At 48.5% G+C, this 25,357-nt stretch overlaps 1 protein-coding gene across 4 annotated transcripts in view; it reads left to right on the top strand.

Annotated features, from left to right (window-relative positions):
• The window catches only part of FCHSD2 (FCH and double SH3 domains 2), a 142,012-nt gene that overhangs the window by 96,707 nt on the left and 19,948 nt on the right, over window positions 1–25,357 (top strand). Inside the window, exons 7-14 of one of the 4 annotated variants that reach the window (XM_075334725.1) lie at window positions 366–420; window positions 1,459–1,587; window positions 9,130–9,252; window positions 11,908–11,937; window positions 12,305–12,400; window positions 13,866–13,937; window positions 17,889–18,005; window positions 19,446–19,550. In XM_075334725.1, the coding sequence (XP_075190840.1) occupies window positions 366–420; window positions 1,459–1,587; window positions 9,130–9,252; window positions 11,908–11,937; window positions 12,305–12,400; window positions 13,866–13,937; window positions 17,889–18,005; window positions 19,446–19,550 (727 nt within the window). The remainder of the gene's footprint in view (window positions 1–365; window positions 421–1,458; window positions 1,588–9,129; window positions 9,253–11,907; window positions 11,938–12,304; window positions 12,401–13,865; window positions 13,938–17,888; window positions 18,006–19,445; window positions 19,551–25,357) is intronic. The other 3 variants (XM_075334726.1, XM_075334727.1, XM_075334728.1) reach the window with 3 other exon arrangements.

Raw genomic sequence — 25,357 nt, 5'->3', positions numbered from 1 at the left:
ATGTAGCAGAGCTGTCGGTAATGATGTAGCAGAGCTGTCGGTAATGATGTAGCCGGGCTGTCGGTAATGATGTAGCCGGGCTGTCGGTAATGATGTAGCCGGGCTGTCGGTAATGATGTAGCCGGGCTGTCGGTAATGATGTAGCCGGGCTGTCTGTAATGATGTAGCAGGGCTGTCGGTAATGATGTAGCAGAGCTGTCGGTAATGATGTAGCAGAGCTGTCTGTAATGATGTAGCAGAGCTGTCTGTAATGATGTAGCAGAGCTGTCTGTAATGATGTAGCAGGGCTGTCAGTAATGATGTAGCTGAGCTGTTTGTGCTCCTCGCATCTTTCCTTACACAGTTTTCTTTTTTTCTCTTCTCAGATCTAAACTCAGCTTGTTCCAATCTAGGATAAGTTTACAGAAGGCAAATGTGAAGGTGAGTGATTTCATGCCGCTGCCTCCATTCACATCCGGAGCTGCATTTAAAATTCTGCCGAATTTTGAAACTGGCTGCATATGGCTGACACTCGTGTGACCCAACCGGCGGCTGATCAGTTCCCATAATGCTTTGCTCTCTTGTAACCGGAGATGTCTGAAATTTTACTTTTGTATGTGAATGAAGATGAAAAGGTTCTGAAACGTATCTGTGGATCTTAAAGGGTTTGTTCACTTAGCACAGCCCCTTGTAAGGCAAAAAACGGTATTAGCTGCAGAATTGCAATGGATGATTAGCCCTGACCCCCTAACCCTGACTCTGTAATCCTAGTCCTGACCCTCTAGCCCCGGCCCCTTGTAGCCCCGGCCCCTTGTAGCCCCGGCCCCTTGTAGCCCCGGCCCCTTGTAGCCCCGGCCCCTTGTAGCCCCGGCCCCTTGTAGCCCCAGCCCCTTGTAGCCCCGGCCCTTGTATCCCTGACCCTGACCTTATCCCTAACCCCAAACATGACCCCCTAATCTTAACCATAGCACCTTACTCTGGACCCCTTAACTTTAACCTTCACTCTATAACCTTAATTCTAACCCTATAGTGATGGAACTGTATTATTCGTTTGGAGATGATTGGGGGCCCAGGTGATCATGTGACACTTGTATTTTGCATTTCGGGTGGTTTTGCGTTTTGGGTGGTTTTGCGTTTTGGGTGGTTTTGCGTTTTGGGTGGTTTTGCGTTTTGGGTGGTTTTGCGTTTTGGGTGGTTTTGCGTTTTGGGTGGTTTTGCGTTTTGGGTGGTTTTGCGTTTTGGGTGGTTTTGCGTTTTGGGTGGTTTTGCGTTTTGGGTGGTTTTGCGTTTTGGGTGGTTTTGCGTTTTGGGTGGTTTTGCGTTTTGGGTGGTTTTGCGTTTTGGGTGGTTTTGCGTTTTGGGTGGTTTTGCGTTTTGGGTGGTTTTGCGTTTTGGGTGGTTTTGCGTTTCGGGTGGTTTTGCGTTTCGGGGCACACAGACCTTGATGTCATCAGAGTCCACCTCTTCTTCTTCTTCCAGTTAAAAGCTCGGAGACAGGAATGTAACGCCAAAGCCACTCACGCCCGGAACGATTATCTCCTCACCCTGGCAGCCGCCAATGCCCACCAGGACCGCTATTACCAGACAGACCTGGCCAATGCCATGAAGGTAAGTCTGGCAGTATATCGATGTCGAGGGAAGCGGAGGACGCTGGGTAATGGGCACCATACACAGACTGGTCGTACTGGCGGTCTCACCATATTATTGATTGGGTGCCATTTACCACCATCTGGGGCTCAATGACCTGTGCCTCTGGGTGAGGGCTCAGTAGTGTGGGTGCCGAGGTGGGGGGCGCACGGGGCTCCCTTGTCCCTTTGTTGTCTGCGGTGCCAGTCTTGCGGCCGATCAGACAATGGCATTTCTTTGCTGGTGCATTGAATGGCCGGCGGACGTGTTTATGCCGCTCGTCTGATCCGACTTCCTCCGTCCTTTGTACTCGGAGGGTCGGAGACTGATGTCATTATAGTATTGTTCGAATATAGGCGAGGAATGTGTGATCGTCTGGATGTGCCGGGGGAGGGGGGGGGGGGAGTGACCTAAACTGGCCCAAATATTATACAACTGCCACTACACCTTGGAGCTAGTGTCCCGGATGTCGTCAACCTTTGGTCCATGGCTCCAGCTCTGCTGCACTGTCAGCTGGCATCTAAGCAAGTCTGAAATCCACCATCTAGGCAAGTCTGAAATCCGCCATCTAAGCAAGTCTGAAATCCGCCATCTAGGCAAGTCTGAAATCCGCCATCTAGGCAATTCTGAAATCTACCATCTAGGCAAGTCTGAAATCCACCATCTCAGCAAGTCTGAAATCCACCATCTAGGCAAGTCTGAAATCCGCCATCTAGGCAAGTCTGAAATCCGCCATCTAGGCAAGTCTGAAATCCGCCATCTAGGCAAGTCTGAAATCCGCCATCTAGGCAAGTCTGAAATCCGCCATCTCGGCAAGTCTGAAATCCGCCATCTAGGCGAGTCTGAAATCCGCCATCTAGGCAAGTCTGAAATCCGCCATCTAGGCAAGTCTGAAATCCGCCATCTAGGCAAGTCTGAAATCCGCCATCTAGGCAAGTCTGAAATCCGCCATCTAGGCAAGTCTGAAATCCGCCATCTCGGCAAGTCTGAAATCCGCCATCTAGGCAAGTCTGAAATCCGCCATCTAGGCAAGTCTGAAATCCGCCATCTAGGCAAGTCTGAAATCCGCCATCTAGGCAAGTCTGAAATCCGCCATCTAGGCAAGTCTGAAATCCGCCATCTAGGCAAGTCTGAAATCCGCCATCTAGGCGAGTCTGAAATCTACCACCTCAGCAAGTCTGAAATCTACCACCTCAGCAAGTCTGAAATCCACCATCTAGGCAAGTCTGAAATCCGCCATCTAGGCAAGTCTGAAATCCGCCATCTAGGCAAGTCTGAAATCCGCCATCTAGGCAAGTCTGAAATCCGCCATCTAGGCAAGTCTGAAATCCGCCATCTAGGCAAGTCTGAAATCCGCCATCTAGGCAAGTCTGAAATCCGCCATCTAGGCAAGTCTGAAATCCGCCATCTAGGCAAGTCTGAAATCCGCCATCTAGGCAAGTCTGAAATCCGCCATCTAGGCAAGTCTGAAATCCGCCATCTAGGCAAGTCTGAAATCCGCTATTTAGACTGCATCTTTATCCATCCGTCATGCTTTACACTGCAGCTCAGCTCTCCCCCCATTATGACACTGCTATTAGTGACTTCAGCATGGCCCCATGAACTGATAGTCTAAGATAGTCGGAAATCCACTTCCTTTCTCATCATAAGCTTAGGTTTTTGCTTTCTGCCTTCTCCATGCTTTACACTGCAGCTGTGCTTTTTCAGTCTAGCTGCTGCGTATAAGCATATAGACTTGTGTCCATTATTGGAAGGGCAGACTGATTTCAGGACTGGCCAGGATGCCCCCCGGGGTTCATTACTTGGACTCTTCCCTCCAGTCGTTTCTCACCTATCAGTTTCTGGGAAAGCTGGGTGACGACCACTATGGCTGCTGTTACACAGATCTATCACCCAGCTTTCGTAGAAAGGGATTTTTGGAGGAAATGTGCCGCTCTGGGGTGTCGTTGGCGCTGCCCGTGAGTCATTGTCGCTGCTGGTTGTTTGGGTTTAGTTCCCATTGTCTGGAATGGTCAGACATGATGAACAGATTAGTGATTTATGGGGTCTCTGGGGGGCCGCGGTCTCTCCCTTCCTTTCTGCGCTCCACCTGTTTCCTGTGCCCAGTGCGGCTGGTGAGGCCGCCGTCTAAATATACCACCCTGCTGCGGCACATGTGCCATCATTAATGGGAACGTCCAGTCCACGCAAGTCCTAAAGGGAAATGTTCTGCCACTTTCTAATCTGCGTTTTGTTTCTATTCTTTTTCAGGTCTCTGCTTGCTGTCAGTGAATGGAAGCGTCAGAGATTAGGTTTAACACCTGTGAGCAATAACTGTATCCAATCTAGACAAAAGCCCGGACCCCAAACTGATACATTATAACTGCGCTGATACATTGTAACAAACATCAGAACCAGACATGGGTTTGTGCTGCTGATGCGTGTGGCTCAGAGGATCTTGGGAGCCCTGGTGATGTCACAGTGAGGGGGCTGGGCTATACTCGGAGCACTGGTGATGTCACAGTGAGGAGGCTGGGCTATATTGGGGGCACTGGTGATGTCACAGTGAGGGGGCTGGGCTATACTGGGGGCACTGGTGATGTCACAGTGAGGGGCTGGGCTATACTGGGAGCACTGGTGATGTCACAGTGAGGGGGCTGGGCTATACTGGGGGCACTGGTGATGTCACAGTGAAGGGGCTGGGCTATACTGGGGGCACTGGTGATGTCACAGTGAGGGGGCTGGGCTATACTGGGGGCACTGGTGATGTCACAGTGAGGGGGCTGGGCTATACTGGGAGCACTGGTGATGTCACAGTGAGGGGGCTGGGCTATACTGGGGGCACTGGTGATGTCACAGTGAGGGGGCTGGGCTATACTGGGAGCACTGGTGATGTCACAGTGAGGGGGCTGGGCTATACTGGGGGCACTGGTGATGTCACAGTGAGGGGGCTGGGCTATACTGGGAGCACTGGTGATGTCACAGTGAGGGGGCTGGGCTATACTGGGAGCACTGGTGATGTCACAGTGAGGGGGCTGGGCTATACTGGGAGCACTGGTGATGTCACAGTGAGGGGGCTGCGCTATACTGGGGGCACTGGTGATGTCACAGTGAGGGGGCTGGGCTATACTGGGAGCACTGGTGATGTCACAGTGAGGGGGCTGGGCTATACTGGGAGCACCGGTGATGTCACAGTGAGGGGGCTGGGCTATACTGGGAGCACCGGTGATGTCACAGTGAGGGGGCTGGGCTATACTGGGGGCACTGGTGATGTCACAGTGAGGGGGCTGGGCTATACTGGGGGCACTGGTGATGTCACGGTGAGGGGGCTGGGCTATACTGGGGGCACTGGTGATGTCACAGTGAGGGGGCTGGGCTATACTGGGAGCACTGGTGATGTCACAGTGAGGGGGCTGGGCTATACTGGGAGCACTGGTGATGTCACAGTGAGGGGGCTGGGCTATACTGGGAGCACTGGTGATGTCACAGTGAGGGGGCTGCGCTATACTGGGGGCACTGGTGATGTCACAGTGAGGGGGCTGGGCTATACTGGGAGCACTGGTGATGTCACAGTGAGGGGGCTGGGCTATACTGGGAGCACCGGTGATGTCACAGTGAGGGGGCTGGGCTATACTGGGAGCACCGGTGATGTCACAGTGAGGGGGCTGGGCTATACTGGGGGCACTGGTGATGTCACAGTGAGGGGGCTGGGCTATACTGGGGGCACTGGTGATGTCACAGTGAGGGGGCTGGGCTATACTGGGAGCACTGGTGATGTCACAGTGAGGGGGCTGGGCTATACTGGGAGCACTGGTGATGTCACAGTGAGGGGGCTGGGCTATACTGGGAGCACCGGTGATGTCACAGTGAGGGGGCTGGGCTATACTGGGGGCACTGGTGATGTCACAGTGAGGGGGCTGGGCTATACTGGGGGCACTGGTGATGTCACGGTGAGGGGGCTGGGCTATACTGGGGGCACTGGTGATGTCACAGTGAGGGGCTGGGCTGTACTGGGGGCACTGGTGATGTCACAGTGAGGGGCTGGGCTGTACTGGGAGCACTGGTGATGTCACAGTGAGGGGGCTGGGCTATACTGGGAGCACTGGTGATGTCACAGTGAGGGGGCTGGGCTATACTGGGAGCACTGGTGATGTCACAATGAGGGGGCTGGGCTGTACTGGGAGCACTGGCTGGGTTATATGGGCAAGTCACAAAAACTAATGATTATTTATCACGTAACCAAACTGCCTCGAAGCACCACCATAACGGTCACATGCTTTGTATAATTATAGCGCCCTCTCTCCACAGGATCCGCACCCCTATAACCGCCATCTCCCCCATTTGGTCCCAGTCTGTCTGATTCCCATATACTGATCTCCCATGGGCAGAATTCTTTCAGCTCCCTCTGCTGGTCAGACCCACGCACTGCACCCTCTGGTCTAGCATCATGTAATCAGCGCCCCCTAATGGTCAACCAGGTCTGTTAAGTAGAAATATGGCTCAGTTATTGCTAGGGATGAGCGGACCTATGGAAGCTAGAGTTTGCCAGATTTCAGCCGGACTTATGTTAAAGGTTTAGTTCGACACCCGGACTTGACCCTGAACCACATATCAGTCAATAGTGACCCAACTTTTGTGCTATAAAATGGTCGTAGTAAGGGGTAGTGGGCTGCAGAAGGTAGAAAAATAGGGGCAATTGCCCTGGAAACAAATGTGGATAAGGAAATAAGTAAAAAAAAAAAAAAAAAATATTCTTGATAATCAGCACACATAAAGCAGACAACTGCAGGCTGCAACCCTCAGCTGTTTGCATTACCTGGTTATCAAAAATAGAGGGGATCCCAAGCTGTTTTTTTTTTTATTATTATTTTCGATAACTAGCATAGGTAAATCTGACAGCTGGGGTCTGGTATTATCAGGCTGGAAGGTCTATGGTTATTTGGCCACTTCCCAGCCTAAAAATAGTAGCCCGCAGCTGCCCCAGAAGAGGAGCATCACATTAGATGCTCCAAATCTGGCACTTTACTTGGTGATTGTCCTGGAGCGGTTGCACTCGGGGTAATATTTTGGTGCTCATGTCAGCTGGCATCAAGCCCAGCGACTAGTAATGGAGAGGAGTCTATAAGACTCCACCATTACTAACCCAGCAAGTGTAGAGTTAAGACACATACGAAAAAAAAAATAATTAACAAAGACTCCCTCACACTACCTCATTCACCAATTTATTAACTAAAAAGAAATCCTGGAAGTTCCGACGTAATGCAATGTTGTAATGTCCCACGACGCCAATCGATTCCTATGGAGCCTTGTTCTCAGAATGTTCCCAAAATGAGGCTCCATAGGTCACGCCCGGTCAACTGCAGCCCCAAATTTCTCCCACTTGTACCTGCTGCTGACCAGGATTTATTTTGAATTAATAAATTGATGAATGAGTGGGTGTGGGGGAGTGTTTATTCCCCAATTGGAGTACATCAGAACTTCCAGGGTTTATTTTGAAGTAATAAATTAGTGTGGGAGGGGGGGTGGGCTTTTTTCAAATAAACTATTTTTTTGTAACTGTACACTTACCGGATTAGTAATGTGGGAGTCTGATAGACGCTTCTCCATTACTAACCCCTAGGCTTGATGCCAGCTGACATCAACCCCGAAATCATGACCCCCGATTGCCACCACACCAGGGCAAATGGGAAGATCCGAGGAGAAGCACCAGAATTGACGCATCTAATGGATTCTCTACTTCTGGAGCAGCTGCAGGCTGCTATTTTTAGGCTGGGAGGGGCCCAATAACCATGTATTTTCCCAACCTGATATTACCAGTCCCCAGCTGTCTGATTTATCTTGGCCAGTTACAAAAATAGGGGGGACCCCACTCCAGGATTTTTTTTTTTATTATTTAATTTTTTATTTTTTTTTTTTAAAAAAAAAAGGTCCATGTCTGAGTTCGGGTGCTGTCATATGCTAATAAAGTTAGTTGAAAGGCTGTAGCGAAGCCAATCAACAAGCTTTATTGCATGGGGAAGATGCCTGTACACTGCTGTGAACAATAAAATTGAAAATAATTACGTGGGGTCTTGCCTATTTCTGATAACCGGCTAAGGTAAAGTTGACGGCTGGGAGTTGCAGCCCACAGTTGTCTGCTTTACCTTTGCTGGGTATCAAAAATAGGCAGGACCCCACGTAATTATTTATTCTCAACTTTATTGTTCACAGCAGTGTACAGGCATCAGCCTTTCAACAAACTTTATTAGCATACGAACAGAACCCGAACCCAGACATAGACTTTTTTTTTAAAAAAAAAGTTTGCGTTTAGACTTTGCCGTTCGGGTTTGCTCATCCCTAGTCACAGTTGCAACACAAATGCTCCTAAATCTCCTGGCCCTAAGGCACCGTTCAGACCAGTCAATTGCACCAAACCCTCAGCTCTGTAGAAGGTCAGAGGTGTGAGACGTCCGCTCTCTTCTGGCTCCAGTGTTTGATGTCCTCTCTGGTTCTAGCTTTCATCTCCACTGCCAAGTCCCCGCTCTGGATTAGGACATTAATGTCAGCGCTCGGATGACGGAGCTGTGAACGGGCAGAGGTCACCGTCCCAGGAGCTTTCTCCTCTCCATATCCATTCCCAGCTCAGGGCTCCTGAATTACAGCAGATCACTGCGGATTGTTACAATGTACCAGCGCAAGGAAGATTGGAAGGAGCCCAGGGGCACGTATGTCATAAAGGATTTCCTACAGAGAAACCTTCCAACAGCTGTGTGAACAGGAGGCAGCCATGATGGGGTTAACAGCCTCTCCATATACATATAAACCATCAGGGTTTCCATTCACTGACAGCAATGGAGCAAAATAAACAAATGAAAATATTTTTACCTTTGCTGTTACATTGTTATGAATGCTCATGTGTTTGGATTCCCGAGGATTATCCAAGCTGGAGGCAATTGTAACAAACCATCAACTGTGAGCAAGACTGTGACTATTCACTGACAGCAAACATGACAATCTGAAGTTCACAAAGTGCCCAATGGGGGTCCCAAGCTGTTTCCAGTATTATAATAGTTGGGGCCCCTGGTGCAGATTTTCCATGGGCCCCCGGATGGCCTTTCTACCTCTGCTTGCTGGTTGATAGTTGGGGCCCCTGGTGCAGATTTTCCGTGGTGCTCCCGGATGGCCTTTCTACCTTTGCTTGCTGGTTGATGGCTCGGGCTCCAGTGCAAATTTCCCATGGGGTCCCCAGATGGCTGTTCTACCTCTCCTTGCTGGATGGGCCCCTTGTGCAGATTTTTCGTGGGGCCACCCGGATGGCCTTTCTATCTCTGCATCCTGGTTGATAGCTGGGCCCCGGTGCAGGTTTTCCATGGAGCCCCCGGATGGCCATTCTACCTTTTGCTTGCTGGTTGTGCTCCAGAATTGCACTGCAGCTTTGATGAACCCATTTTACCTCTTCTCATGATCTTATCTGGGATATGAGGGATCTCTGAATATCCCAAGGGGCCTTTACCCCCTTCCGTTTTGCTTCTTGTTGCTCTCATTCCCCCTCTTGTTTCCCTGTAGACCCTCGATGGAAACGTCTACGACCACCTGAAGGACTATCTGATGGCGTTCAGCCGGACGGAACTGGAGACGTGTCAGGCGGTGCAGAGCACGTTCCAGTATTTGTTGGAGACCTCCAGCCGGGTGAGTGGCCCTCGTAATGGACGATGGGTCCCTGGGATGGAGCGTTGAAGCATAGGTTTCCCATGAAGTTGTCCCAGTTGGGGATTAGATTGTCAGTTCTTCTGCAGACCTGGCACTGATGATATAAAGCACCAGGTAATATGTAGGCTCCCAAATACCCCACTATAATACTGGATGCGGAGATCTGAGGGGCGGGGGTCTATATATGTATATGCTTGGAGATAGATAGATGGATAGATAGATAGAGATGTGTATGTGTATATGTATGTATATGTGTGTGTGTGTGTGTGTGTGTGTGTGTGTGTGTATATATATGTGTATATGTGTATGTATATATATATATAATATATAAGTATATGTGTTTTTATTTATATATATAAATATGTGTTTTTATATATATATATATATATCTCGTGTGTGTGTATATATAATATATATGTGTACATATATATATAAAATGTCATGTATATACAGGGTGGTCCAAAAGTAGGTGGACAGAATGTGTAATAGGGTTATCAAACATGGTGTAAAGTGAAACTGACCCAGTTGCCCTTAGCAACCAATCAGATTCCACCTTTCATATTCCAAAGAATCTGTGAAGAATGTAAAGTGGAGTCTGATTGGTTGCTAAGGGCAACTGAGTCAGTTTCACTTTACACCATGTTTGATAACCCTATTACACATACTGCCCACCTACTTTTGGACCACCCTGTATTTGTGTGTGTATATGCACGTATGTGTGTGTGTGTGTGTGTGTGTGTATATATATATATATACACATATATATATATATATACACATATATATATACATATACATATACATACAGTGTTGGCGAATAGTGTTGGCACCCCTGCAATTCTGTCAGATAATACTCAGTTTCTTCCTGAAAATGATTGCAATCACAACTTCTTTGGTATTATTATCTTCATTTAATTTGTCTTCAATGAAAAAAAAAATTGTCATAATGGCACTGGACTGCTTGACCGTGTGCATGGCATTATGAAGTCTGAAGACTACCAACAAGGTTTGCAGCATAATGTAGGGCCCAGTGTGAGAAAGCTGGGTCTTCCTCAGAGGTCATGGGTCTTACAGCAGGACAATGACCCAAAACACACTTCAAATAGCACTAGAAAATGGTTTGATAGGAAGCACTGGAGACTACTAAAGTGGCCAGCAATGAGTCCAGACCTGAACCCCATAGAAGACCTGTGGAGAGATCTCACAATGGCAGTTTGGAGAAGGCCCCCTTCAAATCTCAGGGACCTGGAGCAGTTTGCCAAAGAAGAATGGTCTAAACTTCCAGCAGAGCATTGTAAGAAACTCATTGATGGTTATCGGAAGCGGTTGTGCACAGTTATTTTGGCTAAAGGTTGTGCAACCAAGTATTAGACTAACGGGCACTTTGCACACTACGACATCGCAAGCCGATGCTGCGATGCCGAGCGCGATAGTCCCCGCCCCCGTCGCAGCTGTGATATCTTGAGATAGCTGCCGTAGTGAACATTATCGCTACGCCAGCTTCACATGCACTCACCTGCCCTGCGACTGTCGCTCTGGCCGGCAACCAAACTCCTTATTAAGGGGGCGGGTCGTGCGGCGTCACAGCGACGTCACACGGCAGGCGGCCAATAGAAGCGGAGGGGCGGAGATGAGCGGGACATAAACATCCCGCCCACCTCCTTCCTTCCGCATAGCCGGCGTGAGCCGCAGGACGCAGGTAGGAGATGTTCCTCGCTCCTGCGGCTTCACTAACAGCGATGTGTGCTGCCACAGGAGCGAGGAACAACATCATAACATCGGTCCTTCCGAAATTATGGAAATGACCGACGCTACAACGATGATACGATTTGGACGCTTTTGCGCTCGTTAATCGTATCATAAAGGATTTACACACTACGATATCGACTGCGACGCCAGATGTGCGTCACTTTCAATTTGACCCCACCGACATCGCACCTGCGATATCGTAGTGTGCAAAGCCGCCCTAAGGGTGCCAATACTTTTGTCTGGTCCATTTTTGGAGTTTTGTGTGAAATGATCAATGATTTGATTTTTGTTTCATTCTCTTTTGTGATTTTTCATTGCAAGCAAAATAAATGAAGATAATAATACCAAAGAATTTGTGATAGCAATCATTTTCAGGGAGAAACGGAGTATTATCTGACAGAATTGCAGGGGTGCCAATACTTTTGGCCAGCACTGTAATATATATATATATATATATATATATATATATATATATATATATATATATATATATATATATATATATATATATATATATATATATATATATATATATATATATATATATATATATATATATATATATATATATATATATATATATATATATATATATATATATATATATATATATATCTATATATATCTCTCTCACACACACACATATTATATATACACACATTATATATACACACATATTATATATACACACATATTATATATACACACATATGTATGTATGTATGTATATTATATCATAACATATATATATATATATATATGTTATAGTTGATCTTCCATATGATGCATCACTGTGACCTGAGAATATTAGTGCTCCCCCTTTATAACACCGGTCGCCCCGACTTCTCCTAACACTCGCGTCCCCTCCTCTCTTTCGTGTTCCAGGCTTTCATGCAGCTGAAATTTCCTTCCTCGGTAAGATCTTCCGCCATCGCCTGCCGTATATTCTCCTGTCCGGTGCATGTGTCATCCCGGTACAGCCGCTCACAAGGGGCGATACCGCGGCTCTTCCTGTAGATCGGGGGAGTTCCAGGGTTTATATTGTTGATGTTCTTTTTTTATAGTTTTCCATTTTTATAGTTTTGGGTTTTTTTCTGTTTTAGGTTTTTTGTTCTGGTTCACTCATTTTGCATCACTCCCATAAATGTTCTTGTGCATGAGGCTCAACATAGACCGGTCAGAGGGAGCATGAATGTATTAAGTGGGCAACTCCTCATCATGTACAAGACGGTATATCTGCCCCCTGTAGATCAACACTGAGCAAATGTCTGATTATTTCTAGGTGATGCGGGATTATAACCTCCAGATATTCATCCAGGAGAATCCAGTGTTTCACAAAGCTCAGCCATTCCAGTTCCAGCCAAGTGACAGTGACACGGTAAGAATAGAACTGCTATAATACTGCCCCTATGTACAAGAATACAACTACTATAATACTGCTCCTATGTACAAGAATATAACTACTATAATACTGCCCCTATGTACAAGAATATAACTACTATAATACTGCTCCTATATACAAGAATATAACTACTATAATACTGCCCCTATGTACAAGAATATAACTACTATAATACTGCCCTCTATGTACAAGAATATAACTACTATAATACTGCCCCTATGTACAAGAATATAACTACTATAATACTGCCCCTATGTACAAGAATATAACTACTATAATACTGCCCCTATGTACAAGAATATAGCTACTATAATACTGCCCCCTATGTACAAGAATATAACTACTATAATACTGCCCCATGTACAAGAATATAAATACTAGAATACTGCCCCTATGTACAAGAATATAACTACTATAATACTGCCCCTATGTACAAGAATACAACTACTATAATACTGCCCCCTATGTACAAGAATATAACTACTATAATACTGCCCCTATGTACAAGAATATAACTACTATAATACTGCCCCCTATGTACAAGAATATAACTACTATAATACTGCCCCCTATGTACAAGAATATAACTACTATAATACTGCCCCCTATGTACAAGAATATAACTACTATAATACTGCCCCCTATGTACAAGAATATAACTACTATAATACTGCCCCCTATGTACAAGAATACAACTACTATAATACTGCCCCTATGTACAAGAATACAACTACTATAATACTGCCCCTATGTACAAGAATATAACTACTATAATACTGCCCCTATGTACAAGAATATAACTACTATAATACTGCCCCCTATGTACAAGAATATAACTACTATAATACTGCCCCCTATGTACAAGAATATAACTACTATAATACTGCCCCCTATGTACAAGAATATAACTACTATAATACTGCCCCCTATGTACAAGAATATAACTACTATAATACTGCCCCTATGTACAAGAATACAACTACTATAATACTGCCCCTATGTACAAGAATATAACTACTATAATACTGCCCCTATGTACAAGAATATAACTACTATAATACTGCCCCCTATGTACAAGAATATAACTACTATAATACTGCCCCCTATGTACAAGAATATAACTACTATAATACTGCCCCAATGTACAAGAATATAAATACTATAATACTGCCCCTATGTGCAAGAACATAACTACTATAATACTGCCCCTATGTACAAGAATATACCTACTATAATACTGCCCCCTATGTACAAGAATATAAATACTAGAATACTGCCCATACATAAGCAGTTCACTGTAACGCTACCCACTATAGCTACGTCTATATCATCCCCTGAGCTCAGATTAGTGACGTGGGTGAATCTATAGGTGCTTTCTGTCTCCATGTTCTAACCCTGTGCCGTCTGTCTGTCTCTGTTTCTGTCCTCCCTCCGCGGTCAGAGTTTTCGCGCTGTTCCTCTGGTGGACATTGAACCTTCTCCTGTCAGTGCTATGAGAATTTCTCTGGCCAAGGTAGATCCCGCTCGGCCTCCGTCTCCCGCTTTCCATTGATCATGTGATTCCATGTTGATTTCATTGGGTGTATAAATCATTATAATCCGTCTCCCGGGAGGATGGCAGTGACTGACCGTTACCCACATTATATCAGGGGGCTGCACTCAGCAATGTGTGTACATGCGGAATGTGTGCAGTGTATAGCGGTGTACTGTGCAATGTGTGTAATATATAGGGCCGAAGTGATGTCGCTGTGAGACCCCGCTTTTCATCTGACTAGGGCCTGTGTGTATATGTATGTATGTGTGTGTGTGTGTGTGTGTGTGTGTATATGTATGTGTGTGTATATGTATGTGTATGTGTGTGTGTGTGTGTGTATGTATATGTGTGTGTGTGTATGTATATGTGTGTATGTGTATGTATGTGTGTGTATATGTATGTGTGTGTATGTATATGTATGTGTGTGTGTGTATGTATATGTATGTGTGTGTATATGTATGTGTGTATGTATGTGTGTGTGTGTGTGTGTGTGTGTGTATATGTATGTATGTGTATGTATGTGTGTGTGTGTGTGTATGTATGTGTGTGTGTGTGTGTGTGTGTATATATAAAATATATATATATATATATATATATATATATATATATATATATATATATATATATATATATATTAATGTGTGTGTGTGTATATGTGTATATATATATGTGTGTGTGTGTGTGCACAGTATATGTATATTAGACAGTTGCTGTTGGGGTATTGCATATCTATTCCCTCTCATGCCCAGTTTGTCGCTAATCAGTGAAGCTGCATCTGGGACCCCAGCGATCAGCTGAGCTCTGCAGGGGACTGTGCAGCAAGTGTTCATTTTTCTCACCTATATCTGTATCACACCCCTGTATCTCCCCCTGTGGACGCCTCTGGGAGCCCGTGTGTCTCCCCCTGTGGACGCCTCTGGGAGCCCGTGTGTCTCCCCCTGTGGACGCCTCTGGGAGCCCGTGTGTCTCCCCCTGTGGACGCCTCTGGGAGCCCGTGTATCTCCCCCTGTGGACGCCTCTGGGAGCCAGTGTATCTCCCCCTGTGGATGCCTCTGGGAGCCCGTGTGTCTCCCCCTGTGGACGCCTCTGGGAGCCCGTGTGTCTCCCCCTGTGGACGCCTCTGGGAGCCCGTGTGTCTCCCCCTGTGGACACCTCTGGGCGCCCCTGTATTTTCCCTTGTGGATGCCTCTGGGAGCCCGTGTGTCTCCCCCTGTGGATGCCTCTGGGAGCCCGTGTGTCTCCCCCTGTGGACGCCTCTGGGAGCCCGTGTGTCTCCCCCTGTGGACGCCTCTGGGAGCCCGTGTGTCTCCCCCTGTGGACGCCTCTGGGAGCCCGTGTGTCTCCCCCTGTGGACGCCTCTGGGAGCCCGTGTGTCTCCCCCTGTGGACGCCTCTGGGAGCCCGTGTGTCTCCCCCTGTGGACGCCTCTGGGAGCCCGTGTGTCTCCCCCTGTGGACGCCTCTGGGAGCCCGTGTGTCTCCCCCTGTGGACGCCTCTGGGAGCTGCATTAGCCGCCATGTTACCAGGAGAGTGACTGTTTTACGGAGGGAGCTGCCCAGCCCCGTGAGATGATATTTGTGGGTTTTCGTGGAAGCAGTTTGCACCTTTGTGTGCAGTTGTGGCCGGTTTTATTGTTCGGGCTCTTCCGGGAGGATTTCCACCGCCGGTGTCAGCGCTTCTCCCGCTTCCCCGTCTTCCTCTCTGTGGAGATAGCGGACATTGTGCGGATGGCTGAGCCTGCAGATGTGCCCAGGGGCCGGCCTTTCCTGTTTACTCTGGAATATCTGGTTACGGGGGACACCGGGGATGGAAGATGGGGAAAGTCACTGCAAGGTCACAGGGGCCGGTGCTGACATCGCAGGCAATGGCGGGAATTCCCTGACTCTGCGCAGGCGATGCCGCCGTCTGTGCATCGGCTGCCATTCTCCAGAGCTGCGCTCCCTCCGTGGAGCTGCATTGTGCACAACATCCCTGTTTCCTTCAGTGAATGGAAACCTTGTATATCCAGGTCCTGACCGGACACTTATTGTTACGATTGTATCCGACCTGCAGCTGGGAGCCTCGTACAATTACCTGCACTGATACATTGTAACGAACTATGGGGACAGGAGAGAGGTGGACGCTGCTCTGCAACATTGTCCTGCACCTTGTGCTTCAGTCCTTCACCATTTTCAGTGAATGGAGCGTTAACTATTTACATCCAACCTGACCTCATACTTGTCACAATCCCCTCTGACCTTCTCCATCCCACAGCTGAGGGTTTGTTACAGTTGCATCCAGTCTGGATAGTCTCTTATAACCTTATCCATCCCACAGCTGAGGGTTTGTTACAGTTGCATCCAGCCTGGACAGTCTCTTCTGACCTTTTCCATCCCACAGCTGAGGGTTTGTTACAGTTGCATCCAGTCTGGATAGTCTCATAACCTTATCCATCCCACAGCTGAGGGTTTGTTACAGTTGCATGCAGCCTGGCCAATCTCCTCTGACCTTATCCCTCCCACTGCTGAGGGTTTGTTACAGTTGCATGCAGCCTGGCCAATCTCCTCTGACCTTATCCCTCCCACTGCTGAGGGTTTGTTACAGTTGCATGCAGCCTGGCCAATCTCCTCTGACCTTATCCCTCCCACTGCTGAGGGTTTGTTACAGTTGCATCCAGCCTGCACAATCCTCTTTGTCCCTATCCATTCCACAGCTGAGGGTTTGTTACAGTTACGTCCTGCCTGAACAATCCCTTATGACCTTATCCATCCCACAGCTGAGGGTTTGTTACAGTTGCATCCAGTCTGGACAATCCCCTATGACCTTATCCATCCCACAGCTGAGGGTTTGTTACAGTTGCATCCAGTCTGGACAATCCCCTATGACCTTATCCATCCCACAGCTGAGGGTTTGTTACAGTTGCATCCAGTCTGGACAATCCCCTATGACCTTATCCCTTCCACAGCTGAGGGTTTGTTACAGTTGCATCCAGTATGGACAATCCCCTCTGATCTTATCCCTTCCACAGCTGAGGGTTTGTTACAGTTGCATCCAGCCTGCACAATCTCCTGTGCTGATAGTTTGTTACAATGTATCAGGGCAGGTGCACTGTGGTCTGGGCTGTTGAGCTCACAGAGCGTTGTCTAGACTAGATACAATGGTGACAAGCTCTGGGTTGTGAGCAGTATACAGCCCGGTTGAGATTTCTTCCTCCGCTTGCTGTCAGGGAATGAAAACCTTCTCGTTTACCTCCTGAGATCATGGTGACCGAGTGTAATATACAGCTGCGGAGCGTTCAGCGGCTGCTCCCTGCGTCCGTCCGGGGAGCGCTCTATTGGTTAAATCCGTGGCCTCGCTGCCGGTGGTCCCACCGATCCTGTCCCAGAAATTGTCGCCACTCGTTACCTACATCCCGCAGCTACGCTCTCGCTGTTATCTGACGCTTTATGGGCTGCGAGAAACCAGGAAAGATCTTGTTAATTCAGCGTTTTGCAGTCTCTGGCAGGAGAGTGGGCGCCGGCCCGTGCCAAGATTATAGGGAAGGTGCCAGTAACCGTAACGTAAGACGCTTCTGCAGAGGCGCGAGGCCGGGGGGGGAGGGGAACGATCCTGCACGTCTCACATATAAAGTCCATTATCTGTCTATCCGATGGAGCCATTGAATGAATGACTGATCTGTGTGGGGTTTTCTGGATGTGGCTCTGTGTTTCCATTCCTTGCCTCGTTAGTATCTCCGCTTGCTGTCAGTGAATAGGACCCTTTCTCTTCCAGAAGGTGGTGGCCTCTTATTAGGGCTCGGTGATCTCGCTTTGCTTATTGAGGGTACGTTGTGCCGGTCGCTCCGGTAAATGGCGCCTCATTTTCTCGCTGGTGATGAGCATACCGTCGCTCGCCGGGTGATTGTCTGCAGCGGTCCCGATACAGGAGTTGAATGTGATTTGTTGTTCCGCAGAGTCGGCAGCTGGAGTCTGAGACCGGCACCACGGAGGAGCACAGCCTGAACAAGGAGGCGCGAAAGTGGGCGACCAGGGCGGCCCGGGAGCACAAGAACATCATCCACAGCCAGCGGGTAGGTGCGCGGGCCGGGGGGCCGCAGGACGGGCGGTGGGCTCTGGAAATGATCAGACGCCATGGTGGACGGTGGCACGTGGTGGAGATAGCAGGACCCCCAATAAGGGCACCATTATAACCTACACTACAGCTTTAATAGTGCTAGATGCAGGGACCCCCCTAACCGTGAGGACCACATGTCACTAAAATGGTGATGATAGTGGGATCACATAACCGCGACCACCAAGGTGGCATCATAACAGCGCCAGCTGCAAGAATCCCCATAACAGTGCCAGCTCCCATAGCAATACCTGCTGCAGAGGCCGTCCCCCATAACTGTTTCAGTTATGGGGGACGCATGTGACCAGAATGAACAGGAGAACCAGAACTCGGTTAATCACAAAGGTCACTGTCAGCATGTGGGCTCTTATTTCAGTGCCTCCTTAAGAGGACCCGCACAACAGTGCTCACTGTAGGGACCACCCATAAGTGATGGCCACAGTGGCCCATCATATCCCCATAACAGGGGCAGCAGAGGCCCCCCATAATAGTACAGACTGGAGGGACTCTGCAAGAATATAATAGTGCAGGCTGCAGTGCCCCCCCCCCCATAATAGTGCAGGCTGCAGTGGCCCCCCCATAATAGTGCAGGCTGCAGTGCCCCCCCTCCCTCCATAATAGTGCAGGCTGCAGTGCCCCCCCCCCCCATAATAGTGCAGGCTGCAGTGGCGCCCCCCCCCATAATAGTGCCAGCTGTAGGAGTCCACCCATAATAGTGCTGGCTATGGGGGACTACCAATAATAGTGCTGGTTGCAGGTGCTCACCCATAATCGTGCAGGCTGTAGGGACCCCCCATAATAATGCCGAATACAGGGGCCCCTGAATAATAGGGCCAGATGCAGGGACCCCCATAATAATGCAGGCTGCAGGTGCTCCCCCCATAATACTGCCAGATGCAGGGATCCCCATATTAGTGCTGGCTGCAGGGGCCCCCCACAATAGTGCCAGCTGCAGGGTCCCCACCCCCCTATAATAGTGCAGGCTGCTGAGCCCACCCCTTAATAGTGCCTGCTGCAGGGGCCACCCCTTAATAGTGCCGGCTGCAGGGGCCACCCCATAATAGTGCAGGCTGCAGGGGCCACCCCATAATAATGCCGGCTGCTGGAGCCACCCCATGATAGTGTTGGCTGCTGGGGCCACCCCATAATAGTGCCGGCCGCAAGGACCATCCCATAATAATGCCGGCTGCTGGAGCCACCCCATGATAGTGTTGGCCGCAGAGGTCACCCCATAATAGTGTCGGCCGCAGGGGCCACCCCATAATAGTGCCGGCCGCAGGAGCTACCCCATAATTGTGCCGGCTGCCGGGGCCACCCCATAATTGTGCAAGCCACATTGGCCGCCATATGCATATACCTATTCCCAGTAGTTAATGTCTTCTTCCCGCTTCCTCCGCAGTTGCTGGATGATCTGGAGTGTCAGAGCTCTCCGGCCTCGGAGCAGGGCCGCATGGAGCTGGAGCAGAGGATTGAGGAGGTGAAGGAGAGCATCCGGAAGGCGGAGGTGCGTGGTCACAGAGATCCGAGCGCTATATCCATTGTTGCTGGGGCAGAGATCCGAGCGCTATATCCATTGTTGCTGGGGCAGAGATCCGAGCGCTATATCCATTGTTGCTGGGGCAGAGATCTGAGCGCTATATCCATTGTTGCTGGGGCAGAGATCCGAGCGCTATATCCATTGTTGCTGGGGCAGAGATCCGAGCGCTATATCCATTGTTGCTGGGGCAGAGATCCGAGCGCTATATCCATTGTTGCTGGGGCAGAGATCCGAGCGCTTCTACCTATTGTTGCTGGGGCAGAGATCCGAGCGCTTCTATCCATTGTTGCTGGGGCAGAGATCCGAGCGCTTCTATCCATTGTTGCTTGGGCAGAGATCCGAGCGCTTCTATCCATTGTTGCTGGGGCAGAGATCCGAGCGCTTCTACCTATTGTTGCTGGGGCAGAGATCCGAGCGCTATATCCATTGTTGCTGGGGCAGAGATCCGAGTGCTTCTATCCATTGTTGCTGGGGCAGAGATCCGAGCTCTTCCATCCATTGTTGCTGGGGCAGAGATCCGAGCGCTTCTACCCATTGTTGCTGGGGCAGAGATCCGAGCGCTATATCCATTGTTGCTGGGGCAGAGATCCGAGCGCTTCTACCCATTGTTGCTGGGGCAGAGATCCGAGTGCTTCTACCTATTGTTGCTGGGGCAGAGATCCGAGCGCTATATCCATTGTTGCTGGGGCAGAGATCCGAGTGCTTCTATCCATTGTTGCTGGGGCAGAGATCCGAGCTCTTCTACCCATTGTTGCTGGGGCAGAGATCCGAGCGCTTCTACCCATTGTTGCTGGGGCATAGATCCGAGCGCTTCTACCCATTGTTGCTGGGGCAGAGATCCGAGTGCTTCTATCCATTGTTGCTGGGGCAGAGATCCGAGCGCTTTATATTCATTGTTGCTGGGGCAGAGATCCGAGCGCTTCTACCCATTGTTGCTGGGGCATAGATCCGAGCGCTTCTATCCATTGTTGCTGGGGCAGAGATCCGAGCGCCTCTATCCCTTGTTGCTGGGGCAGAGATCCGAGCGCTTCTATCCATTGTTGCTGGGGCAGAGATCCGAGCGCTTTCTATCCATTGTTGCTGGGGCAGAGATCCGAGCGCTTCTATCCATTGTTGCTGGGGCAGAGATCCGAGCGCTATATCCATTGTTGCTGGGGCAGAGATCCGAGCGCTATATCCATTGTTGCTGGGGCAGAGATCTGAGCGCTTCTATCCATTGTTGCTGGGGCAGAGATCCGAGCACTTCTACCCATTGTTGCTGGGGCAGAGATCCGAGCGCTTCTACCCATTGTTGCTGGGGCAGAGATCCGAGTGCTTCTACCCATTGTTGCTGGGGCAGAGATCCGAGCGCTTCTATCCATTGTTGCTGGGGCAGAGATCCGAGCGCTTCTACCCATTGTTGCTGGGGCAGAGATCCGAGCGCTTCTATCCATTGTTGCTGGGGCAGAGATCCGAGCGCTTCTACCCATTGTTGCTGGGGCAGAGATCCGAGCGCTTCTATCCATTGTTGCTGGGGCAGAGATCCGAGCGCTTCTACCCATTGTTGCTGGGGCAGAGATCCGAGCGCTTTCTATCCATTGTTGCTGGGGCAGAGATCCGAGCGCTTCTACCCATTGTTGCTGGGGCAGAGATCCGAGCGCTTCTACCCATTGTTGCTGGGGCAGAGATCCGAGCGCTTCTACCCATTGTTGCTGGGGCAGAGATCCGAGCGCTTCTACCCATTGTTGCTGGGGCAGAGATCCGAGCGCTTTTACCCATTGTTGCTGGGGCAGAGATCCGAGCGCTTCTACCCATTGTTGCTGGGGCAGAGATCCGAGCGCTTCTACCCATTGTTGCTGGGGCAGAGATCTGAGCGTTTCTACCCATTGTTGCTGGGGCAGAGATCCGAGCGCTTCTACCCATTGTTGCTGGGGCAGAGATCCGAGCGCTTTTACCCATTGTTGCTGGGGCAGAGATCCGAGCGCTTCTATCCATTGTTGCTGGGGCAGAGATCCGAGCGCTTCTACCCATTGTTGCTGGGGCAGAGATCTGAGCGCTTCTATCCATTGTTGCTGGGGCAGAGATCTGAGCGCTTCTATCCATTGTTGCTGGGGCAGAGATCCGAGCGCTTCTACCCATTGTTGCTGGGGCAGAGATCCGAGCGCTTCTACCCATTGTTGCTGGGGCAGAGATCCGAGCGCTTCTACCCATTGTTGCTGGGGCAGAGATCCGAGCGCTTCTACCCATTGTTGCTGGGGCAGAGATCCGAGCGCTTCTACCCATTGTTGCTGGGGCAGAGATCCGAGCGCTTCTACCCATTGTTGCTGGGGCAGAGATCCGAGCGCTTCTACCCATTGTTGCTGGGGCAGAGATCCGAGCGCTTCTACCCATTGTTGCTGGGGCAGAGATCCGAGCGCTTCTACCCATTGTTGCTGGGGCAGAGATCCGAGCGCTTCTATCCATTGTTGCTGGGGCAGAGATCCGAGCGCTTCTATCCATTGTTGCTGGGGCAGAGATCCGAGCGCTTCTATCCATTGTTGCTGGGGCAGATCACGGCTCCGATGTGTGAATGTAGCAATATTGCACCTCTGTGAATCTGTGACATCCAGGAATCTGTAATGAGCGCTGCCTCCGCACTGGAGGGAGCCCTCCAAAATCACAGCCTTAAAGTGACAGCCCTACGCTCTTTGCATTTGCTGTATAGTAGCTATTGCTCCCTGTTATCAGCCATTTCTGAATGAGTGGAAGGGGCTGAAGGTCTATTTTTCTCTGTTATCAGCCACAAAAAGTAGAGGCCTGCGTCACCTTCTCTCTGCAGTAGTGTGTCCTGTAGAGACTGGAGGCCGCCCGGTAATAACACCTCCCACCGTGCCACAAGTCTCCGGTCAACCCAAGACCAATAAAGTCGGATCCGGCGGGTTTTTTTCTCCGGTGCCCGGAGCCGATTCCATTTTCCGATATAATAAGCTATTGTCGGAGCTGGAAATGGCGATTATGTAACTTTCCGCTCGCGCCGTCTCAGGAGCCATAAACCTTTTATTGGAGGTCGCCCGGTTTAGCTGCGTCGCTTTGTTGTAATTTACGGCTCTGGCTGTAGGTCGCCTCCCCTCCCCCGCCGTCACAGGCGCACAGAAGCCGTGCCAGCGCCTCTCCGGCGGTACACATGTCTCCTTATACTTTGCTTTAATTAAAATTTAATTAACGCTGTTACAAATAGAAGTAATTATAACCTCATGTTAGAAACATATTCGTTCTGGAGCAGAGCTGCAGCAGCTGCGAGGGTGATGGGGCGGGCAGAGGAGCGGCGAAACGCAGAGATGAGCGGCGAAACACATGTGCAGACAGATGAGCAGACTGAGCGGCGAAACACACGTGCAGACAGATGAGCAGATGGAGCGGCGAAACACATGTGCAGACAGATGGGTGGCGAAACACAGATGTACGGACAGATGTGCAGACTGAGCGGCGAAAAATGTGCAGACAGATGAGCAGATTGAGCGGCGAAACACGTGCAGACAGATGGGTGGCGAAACACAGATGAGCAGACTGAGCAGCGAAACACAGATGTGCAGACAAATGGGTGGCGAAACGCGCAGCTGAGCAGCGAAACAAAGATGTGCAGACAGATGGGTGGTGAAACACAGATGTGCAGACAGATGAGCAGACTGAGCAGCGAAACACAGATGTGCAGACTGAGCAGCGAAACACAGATGTGCAGACAAATAGGTGGCGAAACGCGGAGATGACTTGTGAAACGTAGAGATGAGCAGCGAAACACAGATGTGCAGACAGATGAGCAGACTAAGCGGCGAAACACAGATATGCAGACAAATGGGTGTCAAAATGCGTGGATGGACAGCGAAACTGACAATGCGCAGGCAGACTGAGCGGCGGAACACAGGTGCAGATAGATGGGTGGCAAAACGAGCAGATTGGTGGCATAACGCGCGGGTTTGTGGACGGCGAAACACGCAACGAGGGATCTGGCGATTCTCTCCGTCTCCAATGGCGCAAAGGCTATGCTGTATGCCCTTGCCCTATATGTAAATACCCCGGGTAAACCACAGAGGCTGGACCTCCCCACTCCAAGCATATGCCCAAATCTAAAAGTATATAATTCCGAAAAAAAAATAAACCAAAAACCTAATAAGTCATATTAAATTTAAAATAAATACATAATATTGTATAAAAAAGTAAATATTATAACAAGAAACAAAAAGCTAAAATGAATAAACATCGCTTAAAGTATCCAAAAGAAAAATAAATTCTAGACTCTGTATAAAGTGAAAAATTAAACTAAAATATGGCACTTTTTTTTTTTTTTTTAAGGTGTGTATCCCTTGGTTGAACTATGAGCTCTGCTCTGCAGGTTTCCCTCTTGCACGTGGTAGAATTATCCCTAAGAGGATGCTGCAGTGTATTTAATTACTAAACCGTAATACTGTTCACGTCCTTCTAGGACACAATTCAGCAGAGGGACGATGTGGAGTTAATGGCGGATGCAGACACGCGCCGTGGATTGTACCGTGATGTAAAGTTTAAGAAATCCATAAAAAAACTAAAAGATTATACAAAATACTTCTTTCTGGCTGTATATCCTGCACATCATGTCTCCATACGATGGTATATATCATATGTACTCCGGACTAGAAGTTTTCATATGTCCTCATTGTCGCCCCCTGCTGGCTAATTTATCAGCTGATAGGAGAAAAAAGAGATAACAACATGAGTTATCCCAAATTTCTATAACGTACAAGAATATAACTACTATAATACTGCCCCCTATGTACAAGAATATAACTACTATAATACTGCCCCTATGTACAAGAATATAACTACTATAATACTGCCCCTATGTACAAGAATATAACTACTATAATACTGCTCCTATGTACAAGAATATAACTACTATAATACTGCCTCTATGTACAAGAATATAACTACTATAATACTGCTCCTATGTACAAGAAAATAACTACTATAATACTGCCCCCTATGTACAAGAATATAACTACTATAATACTGCCCCTATGTACAAGAATATAACTACTATAATACTGCCCCCTATGTACAAGAATATAACTACTATAATACTGCCCCCTATGTACAAGAATATAACTACTATAATACTGCCCCCTATGTACAAGAATATAACTACTATAATACTGCCCCTATGTACAAGAATATAACTACTATAATACTGCCCCCTATGTACAAGAATATAACTACTATAATACTGCCCCCTATGTACAAGAATATAACTACTATAATACTGCCCCTATGTACAAGAATATAACTACTATAATACTGCCCCCTATGTACAAGAATATAACTACTATAATACTGCCCCCTATGTACAAGAATATAACTACTATAATACTGCCCCCTATGTACAAGAATATAACTACTATAATACTGCCCCTATGTACAAGAATATAACTACTATAATACTGCCCCCTATGTACAAGAATATAACTACTATAATACTGCCCCCTATGTACAAGAATATAACTACTATAATACTGCCCCTATGTACAAGAATATAACTACTATAATACTGCCCCCTATGTACAAGAATATAACTACTATAATACTGCCCCTATGTACAAGAATATAACTACTATAATACTGCCCCTATGTACAAGAATATAACTACTATAATACTGCCCCTATGTACAAGAATATAACTACTATAATACTGCCCCTATGTACAAGAATATAACTACTATAATACTGCCCCTATGTACAAGAATATAACTACTATAATACTGCCCCTATGTACAAGAATATAACTA

Source organism: Anomaloglossus baeobatrachus, chromosome 2 (genome assembly GCF_048569485.1).
Source record: "Anomaloglossus baeobatrachus isolate aAnoBae1 chromosome 2, aAnoBae1.hap1, whole genome shotgun sequence".
NCBI classification, from domain to species: domain Eukaryota; kingdom Metazoa; phylum Chordata; class Amphibia; order Anura; family Aromobatidae; genus Anomaloglossus; species Anomaloglossus baeobatrachus.
Note: the sequence above shows the minus strand (reverse complement) of the source record. Positions and strands in the feature narration are given on the sequence as shown.